The sequence below is a fragment of the Phyllopteryx taeniolatus genome, chromosome 19, assembly GCF_024500385.1.
Source record: "Phyllopteryx taeniolatus isolate TA_2022b chromosome 19, UOR_Ptae_1.2, whole genome shotgun sequence".
Classification (NCBI taxonomy): Eukaryota; Metazoa; Chordata; class Actinopteri; order Syngnathiformes; family Syngnathidae; genus Phyllopteryx; species Phyllopteryx taeniolatus.
The window spans coordinates 1,471,007-1,482,850 of NC_084520.1; the positions used below are offsets into that span (position 1 = coordinate 1,471,007).

The window sequence follows — 11,844 nt, forward strand, 5'->3', positions numbered from 1 at the left end:
TCCGCAGACAAGCGAACTCGTCACGGAACTTCCTCGCCAATCAGCACCCGCGGCTCCACCCCCCCCCCCCCGCCCCCCGCCCACTCCATATTTGGTCAATGACGTAGCGAGCACATTGAAAAGGGTTCCCTTATGTAGCGGAGAGTGACAGGGCCCCGCTGCTCCCGAATCCAAATACGAGTTGAAACTTCGGGCGTCAGAACAATGGCGCTCGCATCTGCTTTCTTCTCGCATCCGCAGTAATTCCAATTGCGACACTTACACCGAAGTGTTCGAACGGGGTTGGGGGGGGCGGGGGGGGGAAGGATTTTTGTTTTTCTCTCCCGGCAGGATGACGGCTAAAACTCTGGAGAAGGGGCCGATGGCTCTCGGGGGGTTCGAGAACGTGTTCTCCGTGGATGACATCACCGCCGGCTTGCCCAACTCGGAACTGGGATCGCATTACGAGCACATCAGTGCGGCACCAGGTAAGACACGACCCCCCCCACACACAAAAAAAAAAAAAAGTGAAAGATGAAGTCCTTGAACTCAAATATATTCTTCGATTTACATTTCCGTGCCAATTAGTGAAAGTCAATGGAAAAGTGAGCGCTGATGATGTGTTGTTTTTTTTTTTTGGGTTTGTTTGTTTGTTTGTTTCGTCCCTTAAGATCCCTTAATGAGCGCAGATATGAGCGCAGAGAGGCGTCGTCCGGACCTCCTCGCGTCCTACTCGGGCGGTTTCCCGCAGCCGTGTTCACACCGCAACCAGACCTTCGCCTACATGGGGAAGTTCTCCATCGACTCCCAGTATCCCGCAAACTGGAACCCCGAAGGACTCATCAACATCGTCTCGGGCATCTTTAACGTCGCCCCGCCGCCATCCGCGTCGTCGTCCTCTTCTCCGGCTTCCTCGGCTTCTCCCGGTCACTTTTCCAGCCGAAATTGGAGTTGCGCCATGACTGCGGCCCATCCCGGCCAAGCGGAGCTCGACCCCCATCCGCTGTACTCCCCCCCGCCGCCGTACTCCTCGTCCGCCTGCGCGGAGCTCTACCAGGACCCGTCCGCGTTTCTGCCCACGTCCGCCTGCCACGTCGCCTCCTACCCTGCCCCCAAGCAGCACAGCGCCCAAGACCTCTTCCCGACCGTCCCCGACTACCCCGGCTTCTTGCAGCCGGCTTGCCAGCGAGACGCGCACGGCCCGAGCATCCCGGACCGGAAACCTTTCGGCCCGTGCTCCCTCGATACCTTCCGCGCGCCGCCACCTTTGACCCCGCTGAATACTATCCGAAATTACACGCTCGGCGGTCCGAGCCACGAGGGCGGAGGCCCGCCTCGGCTGGCCCACGACCTCCCTCTGAGGCCCATCCTGCGACCTCGGAAATACCCCAACAGACCCAGCAAGACGCCCGTCCACGAACGGCCGTACCCGTGCCCGGCGGAGGGCTGCGACCGGCGCTTCTCCCGCTCCGACGAGCTCACCAGACACATCCGCATCCACACCGGACACAAGCCCTTCCAGTGCAGGATCTGCATGCGCAACTTCAGCCGCAGCGACCACCTCACCACGCACATACGCACGCACACGGGCGAGAAGCCGTTCGCCTGCGACTTCTGCGGCCGCAAGTTCGCCAGGAGCGACGAGAGGAAGCGGCATACGAAAATCCACCTGAGGCAAAAGGAGAGAAAGTCCGCCGCGACCGACCGCGTCGCTCCCTCGTAAGCGACGCGGAAGAACGAAGAACGAAGAAAGAAGAGCGGCGCGCGCAATGCCACTTTGTCGACTCAACGCACCGCAGCCGTGATCCAAAAACAAACAAACAAACAAACAAACAAAAAGCCAGTTGTAACACACACACACAAAAAAAAAAAAAAAAAAAAATCAAAGAGAATAACGTGAGAAATAACTGCAATAACACTTTGGACGGGTTCATTCTAACATCGCGCCCCCCCCCCCGTTCGTGCCTTGATGGATGCTCGGATTCTAACGCAACCTTGTTGGGACTTTTGATGTCACCTTGGAAGACGTAACGCTCTATTTTTTCTACTCATTAAGTCTCGTCTAAGTGCTCGTTGTACTTGTATAAAAAAAAAAAAAAAAAACAAAAAAAAAAAAACAATGGAGTGTAAAGAAGACAAAACTTACGTTTGTTGTGGGCTTTATTCAATGGATGCAAATACACTTTTTATTGCTCATATAACATAATACGAAGGAACACTAAAAACAAAACAAAATGGACTTCATTCGAATATAAACATCAGTTGATGGAAATGTAGCGAAATAACGTGATTATTTCCCAGCAAAAGAGGGAGCAAATCACGTGGTTTTTTTTTGGGTTTTGGTGATGCGTTTATGAACATCTGAAAGTGCGAAGTGCGCCATCATACGTAAAAGTGTTTGGAACATCCCACGTTGCGCCACCCGCGGCATTTGTGGCTCATCGTCACCCACTCACGTCGAAAGGTCGCAACTGTGTGACCTTTCCTACCAAGTGTTTGTCCCACAGCCCAAATAGTCAAGCGCGTCCTGCACTTGAACGCGGCGGCGGCGGCGGCGGCGGCTGCAGGCTAAATGTGCAAATGAAACCTTTTCTTTCATATCCCGATTTAAAAAAAAAATGGCATACATTCATTGGTTATTTATTATTATTTTTGGGGGGTTTTGAAAGCGTTGTTTAGAGGCAAAGTGCTTTTAGAAAATACTTTTTTTTTTTAAAGCAAATACCGCGACCCTTGTGCAGAAAATGAATAAATACAGCAAATATAGAGTAAAAACAAAAAATGCAAAGTGTTCCATTTGGGGATTTTTTTTTTCCAAGACAACAATTGGTTACTGTAATGATTTATTTTTATTTTTTTTCCAAACCTGACCTCTTCTGCATTTTGAGGTCACATGCTTCTGATTTCCACAATGACATTATTTTAAAAGGTGGTGTGTCTTCAGTCTGTATGAATTGATTTTAAATTACACCGATGTAATTATTGTCTATGATGGATTCACTGTATTTACAAGATTTGGCAGCGGTCGAGGCAGAGGCCTCACCCACCCAAGAATTATCGCTCACGTTGGAAGTTTTCTTCTTTCTGTTACAGGGGACTTTATATACAAAATAATAATAATAATACAAAAACAAGTTATATTATTAGTAGTAGTAGTAGTTGTTGTAGCATATACAGTATCATTATTATATTTAAAATCACAAGTAGAACAATGACTAAACTAAAATCATTTTATTTTAGTTACGTTGTATTTCAATAATTGCCAAAGGGTAATAAAAAAAAAAATGAATGCAATCTGAATAGAACAGAATGAAATAATAATTCAATCATTGAAGCCTCAAACTACAGTTAATAGTTCCTAATACGTTGACTACTTTACACTATATATATATATATATATATATAAAATGGATGAATAATAATTAAAAGAATAATATTCTTAAATGTCAGAAGTTTATAAACAGTAAGATGATTACGATGCCTTTAAACGTCCATCCATTCTCTGTAATTTCGGAAAACCCACATGATGATGTCATGTATTTGGAAGCTTCTGAAAGGTTTATTGGCAACATTGGAGTTAATTAGACGACACACCTGAACACCCTGTTTCTTTGTGTAAAATCGTGGAAATAAAGTCAAAGAAATCAGCCGAGACATTGTGACGCAAATTGCGGGCAAGTCTGGTTCATCCTTGGGTGCAATTTCCAGATGCCTGAAGTTGCCACGTACATCTGTTCAAACAATTCTATCCAAGAATAAATGCTATGGGAATGTGCCAGCCATCATACTTCATTGGAAGGAGACGTGTTCTGTGTCCTGGGAAAGAAAGTGTTTTGGTCCCAAATGTGCAGATCAACCCAAGAACAAAAGCCAAAGTCCTTGTGAAGATGCTATGGGAAAACCGAATTCAAGTTTTTGTCTTCATACGCTTTCTTTTGAGCCGTGCTTTGTCGGGACCCTCACCTAGAACCTGTTTGCCATGGGTGACCCTGCCAGTGGCATAAAGCCCCGGACGACTTAGCTCCTCGGATCATTGGGACACACAAACCCCTCCGACCACGGTAAGGTGACGGCTCCAGGAGGGGACATCCCCATGTTCATTGATCAAATACACTTATTCTGGTTATGAAAACTATGTACTGAAGCGGTTGAAAAGCGCTTCAAAAAATAAAAAAATAAAAAAACCGTTTTATTCGGGACTTCTTTGGCCATTATGGAGAGGGGCTGTTGAATGAAGGAGGATGACCCTATGCTCAAAAATGAGTTATTTTAATTTAAAAAAAATCATTGAATTGAAAGAGAAAATTTAATGAGCAGAAAATAAGTAAAAAAAAAACAATAATAATAAAAGATGAAACCACTAGTAAGAAGAAGTAGAATATAAGAGAAACCCCAAAAAGAAAAAGAAAACAATAGCTCTAATAAGCCCTTTTGTCATATTCGGAGACTGGCTGTTCTTGACCAATAGCAGAGGGGCAGTCGGGAAGCTTACATATGGGAATCCCGAATTTGGCGCTGCGCCCCCTTGCAAACAGCACATTGATTCACAGCAACAAGGATGCAGGTTAAAAATCTCCATTTAGAAATACAAAATACATTTGAAAGAAACCGTCTTGTTTTGGCCACTCATTGCGAGATTGAAAACTCCATTTCTTTTGTTTTTGAATGACCGCCCAACAGTTTCCATCCTGAAAACTGAGACCGTGCGTTAAACCCACAAATCCATCACACCCAAAGCGTCAATGATACAACACTGTTATTGGTTCCGTGCCACTCAAGATAAATAAGTTTGATGACAATTCTCTGGCAAAGTGCATTTTGACTGTACTTAACAGTAACACGTTAGTCCCATAACTCCAATTCCCAACTATACTACTGTCTCAAATGTACATTCAGTCGAAAAAAAGACACTTGGGATAAGCACAAGCAGTTAGCAGTCATTTTCCTTTGCATGTTCTCCCTGCGCTAGCCGACAGAATACCTGCTGGCTTTCGTATGCATCGATAGTCATTGGAAATGACAATTGTTTGAATATAGTCTCTGAATTTTATTCTTTTTCCACATACATTCCAACAACAGTAAACGGAGTCATTGACCAACTGGCACAGTGGAGTATAATGTAGGCATAAGCAAAGGTGCAACATTCGTAATTGTGAAACATTTGGAAGTGAGAAGCTATTATTTTCACCAATAATGTCTGCGCTTAAAGCCGATTCGGGTGCTGTGGTATGACCTTAAATGGCAGTTCCTGTTCAAATGGTTGATTACAAAACCGAATCCCAAGGGCAGCGGACGAACAAGGACGTGACGGTCTGATGTGATTGCGCCACCGCTCACCCGAGCCGTTAACACTCTGCGTTACATTCATTCTCTAAAGCTCTATTAGTTACATACACACACACCCCCCCTCCCCCCCAAAAAAAAAAATTGTAAAATTGGGAAATGTGTACAGCATTGGCTAAGAACTGTCTTTCTGCTCTTAAGTGTTGACATCCTTACAATATCTAGAGCGAGCTGAACAAAAACCTTTCGTGTGAAACAATGGTAGCGATTATGCATTGTAAGCGTGCAACTTTTTTTTTTTTTTAAACATTATTTCCTCGATGACCTTTTTCAGTTATATTGTTCGAACTTTGAGAACAAAGTGTTTGGGCTCTAGGAAAATTCTTTGGTAGCTTATTCTTCTGCGATGGGAACTCGATGTGCTCGGATGTTCTAATGTGGTAATTTACTCGTCAGTTGGTCCAAGGCATTCATTTAAACTTGGGAGGTGCAATCCCCTCAGCATTCACGAGATAGTCATTCATTCACTCATCTTCCGTTGCGCTTCTCCCCCCCTCACGAGGGTCGCGGGGGCGCGCTGCAGCCCGTCCCAGCTACCGTCGGGCGAGAGGCGGGTCGCCGGCCGATCGCATAGACAACAAACAACCGTTCGTTCACAAGATGTTTCAGAGAAATTTCGAGATCTAGATTACATTCATACGCGAACGAGGCAACATTGTCCAAAGTGGAAACCCCGTATTTACAATCAAAAGCACTTTTACAATCAGTTGCTGTGCTTCAGGAAGTCCTGTCGAATTTTGGCTGTGAGGAGGTGGTTCCTCACCACAGTTCAATTATTTGGGGGGGGGGGGTTTATAGCTTTGAGCAAAGCACTCCAGGTAATAACGACCCTAATGTTTGTCCTCCATGCTGATAGAAGCAGAAACAGGATTTTGAAATGTGGATGTGTTGATATCACAGGACATGTTCTAGTACTGCTATACTTCCACTTCACACAGAAACTACGGGACCTGGGTAAGGCTCTCCTCCACACCAGAAGTCCTCTGGCTGAGGGATTTCTAAAAGCCACATTTCCTTCTCTTTCCCCTTCTCTTCTCCCTGCAGCTCCTGGTTATCCATCACAGCTAAACCCGGGTCTTCCACAGTTTTCAGAACTTTGTAATAGTGACAGTCCCGCCCATCGTCTGGATCGTACGGTGGCGCCAGGATATCCAGGAAAGCAGCAGGTCCGTCGACGGCGTCGATCTGGTGGAGATTATCCCGTAGAGGCGTAAGGAGGCACGGTCCACTGTTCTCCGAGTACTCCGCTACCGAGCGGAGCAAGGAACGTCGCACAGAAGCGTTTTGGAACGGCGCCACAGGAGTTTCAAACCGAGGAGGGGCAGCACTGACTGTCTGGCCGCTTTCGATCTTGTCGAAGCAACTGACGCTCACCTTGCCATAGAGGACCTAAACAAAGAGAAAATTATGACTTATTCAACTGCCAATAGATACAGATACAGTGATCCCCGTTTATTGAGGAAGTCATGTTCCAGACTCTGCTTTGCAGCCTGCCTTATATGATTTACTTTAGCGCCCCGCTGCATACAGTATATTCAAAACATGGCAATTTTTTTAAAAGGGGGCGCGGGGGGGGGGAGCTGTGTGAAAAGTGTTGCCGTCGAAAAAGTAGGGGGATTGCGAGACCCACATCCCCAGTAGCAATGACACCCCTGACAACTACTACAACTTTAGCTAATAAACGGGGTTTTATATCGAGCCAATCTACATATCGTCAGCCTAATAGCATAATTGTCCAATTCAGTTTTGAAAGTTTTCGGGGACAAAAGCAAAACAACAAATTGAATAACAAACTAGAGTCCGGTTGGCTGGATTCAACCTTTGCGGATTACCATAACATGGATGCATGAGAATCTACACAGACATAAAGACATTTTTGTTCTAAATAAATCTGCTAACGCTATCACAGTAACACACATTTTGTGGGAGTCCACAAACTATGATCCCCAAACACTTAAAAACATCTTCAAAGACCCGATCACAAAGCACGCTTTTTTTTTTTTTAAGTCTTGTAACCCGAAAACAACTTTTGTTCTCGTTTTTCCTGCTGCTACTCCGTGTATGGAGAGTTTGTCGCTTGCACTCAAAGATAACTTAACACAGAAGTGCTTTTGGACGTCTGAAAAGACTCCACTAACGCCAGCATGCTAAAACCAAGTAGCCGCCAGCGGGCTACATGCTAATGGCGTTTCCGAGGTGTACAAAAACTTCAACTCTTTTGGAGCGCACACACAGACTAAGGCTGCCACAAACGATTATTTTGATAGTCGACTAGTCGACTAATCGGATATGTAAATTGCAGCTAATCGCACTAGCAAGTAGCTGCTCTTACACAACGAGAGTACGTAATTTAAATACAAAAATGCATGCAACTGTCATGCGTTATATTACTGTGAGAAAATGTGAAATTGAACTACAGTTGCTTTTGGAAATTTCCGTGATTACGAAAAAAAATACCTGCGGAACGAAAAGCGGAACCGCTTATCCTTTAACTCGGGTCGCGGACGTGCTGGAGCCTATCCCAGCCGACTATGGGCGAGAGGCGAGGCACACCCTGAACCGGTCGCCAGCCAATCGCACGGCACATATAAACAAACAACTGTTCACACTCACATTCACACCTACGGGCAATTTTGAGTCTTCAATGAACCTAGCATGCATGTTTTTGGGATGTGGGAGGAAAGCGGAGTACCCAGAGAAACTCCACACAGGTGAGGGCGGATTGACCTTTCGGATTTGATGGTCTTCGGAACTGTGAGGCTAAACAGTCGTCCAACGTCCCGCCTGCTATTATTTTACTTTTTCTGTTTCTCACACTTTAGACTGATTTGCACGATGAAAGCACACATGCATGGACGGGGATCTTCTCTTCTTGCGGTCCCGGCGTCTGCGGGGACGGGACTTTCTTTACTCCTTCCTTCGGGCGGGCCTCCCGACGTGAATTGGTGGTGGATTCGCCCATTTTTTTTTTTCTTGTAACTAATTAACGGCCAGCCCTCCGAGCTAACATTGATATTTGAGTTGGCAATGGTAAAGGAACATTCCACTTATTTGTCATTAGGTCAACATGGTAGCATGACTTCCACGTGCCGCATGCATATGTATCATGCAACAAACACATTATAATGGCTTTACATATCAAGCCATTTATATTTTGTGTTAAGAACAAATATGTGGTTCATTCCAAAATCATTACCTATTGTTTCAAGGGGGAAACATCCAACGGTCGCGTTGAGGCACTCGTTCAAAATCAAGAAAGATAATAAGTGTCATTGAATGTAATTAGTTGTGTTACTGTCAGAAAGTCATGGAAATAGTGCCACTATTATATTGTTTATGACCACAAAAAGCCTCCAAAACATACGAAAGTTCCACACAGAAGCGTCGAATACCTTCAGCATCCCGTTCATGCCCGGATGGTCGTGGAGAGGTATGGAGGCTCCGCTTGTGAGCAGGAATATCCCCATGCTGTACACCTCTGTCTCACATATGTGCATGTAAGTGACCGGGGGGGGATCAGGCTCCGACGGACCGGAGGTCGCTTTGTTTTTCCGGGGAGCCATCTTGAGATCCGGAGCCCGAAGCGCGGTCACTAAGGAGATGAGTTTGGCCTGTTTTTCGGCAAAGACTTTATTATCTCCGTTGGACGAACATTTTAAACCTTTATAGGTCATAAAAGCTTGCTTGGCTATTTTCCGGATAAGAGGATTTTTGTTGTTTCGCGACATTCTCGTCGAGGGAGAAAGACCCAAAAAACTAACGGGAACGTGTGCACCTTTTTCCGTCGCAAATGAAACCGTCGAAATGGCTCACAAACTACCGAATGTCAAGAAATGTTATCCAGAGTATGTTGGTCCACGTTATCGAAATATAAAATATCAGAGCCTGGGTGAAAAATGTGGCTTTTGTGGTGGTAATGCCCAATTTCATCGCCAACTAATATCCTTCCTTGGGTCATTTTCCAAAGTGCTATTGCTCGCTCGGTAGCCCGCTCTCACTGAGACTGCGCACCAAATGCAAAGCATCATGGGATCATGAGTTTCGAGCCAACTATTAGCTTCGCTTAATCGGACCCAAGTATTCAATAGCATTGGAACAGTTTCCTTTTTTTTATCCTACAAGAAAATACGCGTCTAACATTTCACCCAAACGATCGGAATGTACGTTGCTTAAACGGGGGAAAAAGGCTCATGATATAACCAATGGGACTACATTTCCCACAACCGAGCAGGGCGTCTGATTGTGGAAAAGAGGAAGGCCTGATAGGCCATTGAACTCATGTCTTCCGCCCAAAGGTGCAAGAAGTGAAATAAAGTTATTTTAAAAACTCATGTCTTCTGCGGAATGTACTTTTCCGATCTCCTGGCGCCCTTCACTTGAAAGGCAAGAGAGGACAGTTAATAGTTTCAGAATTTTGGCTTTTTCATTTAAAAAATACAATTTTTTTTTAAACATTCATTTCGAATTAAAAAAAAAAAAAACAAATCTTTTGTTTCTGAGAACAGTTCACTGACGGCATAGGACCTGAGAAAAGGTGACGTTTTAGTGCACGATTGTAATACGTGCAAATATAATAGAATAAATATATAATATGAATATAGCGTAATATAATATAATATATTTACTGGGCGGCAAGGTGGGCGACTGGTTAGCACATCTGCCTCACAGTTCTGAGGACCCGGGTTCCAATCCGGCCTCGCCTGCGTGGCTTTTCTCCGGGTAGTCCGGTTTCCTCCCACAACCCAAAAACATGCATGGTAGGTTGACTGATGACTCTAAATTGCCCGTAGGTGTGAATGTGAGGGCGAACGGTTGTTTGTTTACGTGTGCCATGCGATTGATTGGCTGGCGACCAGTTCAGGGTGGACCCCGCCTCCCGACCAGCGTCAACTGGGATAGGCTCTAGCACGCCCGCCACCCTAGTGAGTATAAGCGGTACGGAAAGTGAATGAATGAATAATATTTACTGTATAGGCGTCATTTTCATATTTTGGGATGAATAACAGTAAAGACAAAAAAAGAGTCTTCAATCAGTTTCCTCAGTACTGTGATGCAGATGTGCTAACCAGTCTTTTCACCGTGCCGCCTTCAATTTCGACTAAATGTCAAAAATAAATAAATCCCTCTAAAAATCATGGAGTGCTGTATTTTTTTTGTCAAATGGTTTGATGATTAAAATAAAGATATACAACCCCAATTCCAATGAAGTTTGGACGTTGTGTTAAATATAAATACAATGGGTTGCAAATCATGTTTGACCGATATTTAATTGAATACAATACAAAGACAAGATATTTAATGTTCAAACTGATAAACTTGATTGTTTTGAGCAAATAATCATGAACTTGGAATTTTATGGCTGCAACACGTTCCAAAAAAGCTGGGACGGGGTCATGTTTACCACTGTGTTACATCACCTTTCCTTTGAACAACATTCAATAAACGTTTGGGAACTGAGGACACTAATTGCTGAAGCTTTGCAGGTGGAATTCTTTCCCATTCTTGCTTGATGTACAGCTGCAGCTATTCAAAAGTCCGGGGTCTCCGTTGTCGTATTTTACGCTTCATAATGCGCCACACATTTTCAATGTGAGACAGGTCTGGACTGTAGGCAGGCCAGTCTAGTACCTGCACTCTTTTACTACGTAGCCACTCTGTTGTAACACGTGCAGAATGTGGTTTGGCATTGTCTACTGAAATAAGCAGGGTCGTCCATGAAAAAGACGTTGCTTGGATGGCAGCATATGTTTCTCCAAAACCTGTATGTACCTTTCAGCATGAATGGTGCCTTCACAGATGTGTAAGTTACCCATGTCATTGGCACTAACACAGCCCCATACCATCACAGATGCTGGCTTTTGAACTTTGCGTCCATAACAGTCCGGATGGTTCTTTTCCTCTTTGACACGACGTCCACAATTTCCAAAAACAATTTGAAATACAGACTCGTCGGACCGCAGAACACTTTTGCACTTTGCATCAGTCCATCTTAGATGAGCTCGGGGCCAGAGAAGCCGGCGGCGTTTCTGGGTGTTGACAGTAGCACTGAAGAGACAACAGGAAGCAGAGCTGGAGGTGGCGGAAATGAAGATGTTGAGGTTCAAAATTAGAAATGAGCTCATCAGAGGGACGTTAGATGTTTTGGAGACAAAGTTCGAGAGAGCAGACTTCGATGGTTTGGACACGTCCAGAGGAGAGAGAGTGAGTATATTGGTAGAAGGATGATGAGGATGGAGCTGCCAGGCAAGAGAGCGAGAGGAAGACCAAAGAGAAGGTTGATGGATGTCGTGAGGGAAGACATGAGGACAGTTGGTGTTCGAGAGGAGGATGCAGGAGATAGGCTCACATGGAAAAGGATGACGCGCTGTGGCGACCCCTAACGGGACAAGCCGATAGGAAAAGAACATCAGCAGTCTGTATAACAAGGTCCAATTTTCAGATAGGGAGACAGCCATGAGGCACAATTTGTTTGTGTTGTGTAATTTGGCTTGACGTGCCGGAAAATGTCAATAAACAGGCCAT

The 11,844-nt window shown here is 44.9% G+C and overlaps 2 protein-coding genes across 2 annotated transcripts; one reads left to right on the top strand and one right to left on the bottom strand.

Annotated features, from left to right (window-relative positions):
- Nucleotides 1–152: 152 nt before the first annotated feature.
- On the top strand, nucleotides 153–2,698 carry egr2b (early growth response 2b). The gene is made up of 2 exons (XM_061756407.1): nucleotides 153–467; nucleotides 651–2,698. The coding sequence occupies exons 1-2, from the start codon at nucleotides 332–334 to the stop codon at nucleotides 1,700–1,702; spliced, it is 1,188 nt and encodes a 395-aa protein (XP_061612391.1). The 5' UTR covers nucleotides 153–331; the 3' UTR covers nucleotides 1,703–2,698.
- A 2,020-nt stretch (nucleotides 2,699–4,718) lies between these two features.
- Nucleotides 4,719–9,510, bottom strand: adoa (2-aminoethanethiol (cysteamine) dioxygenase a). The gene is made up of 2 exons (XM_061756408.1): nucleotides 8,715–9,510; nucleotides 4,719–6,711 (listed from the first exon to the last, which is right to left on the bottom strand). The coding sequence occupies exons 1-2, from the start codon at nucleotides 9,048–9,050 to the stop codon at nucleotides 6,253–6,255; spliced, it is 795 nt and encodes a 264-aa protein (XP_061612392.1). The 5' UTR covers nucleotides 9,051–9,510; the 3' UTR covers nucleotides 4,719–6,252.
- Nucleotides 9,511–11,844: the final 2,334 nt, after the last annotated feature.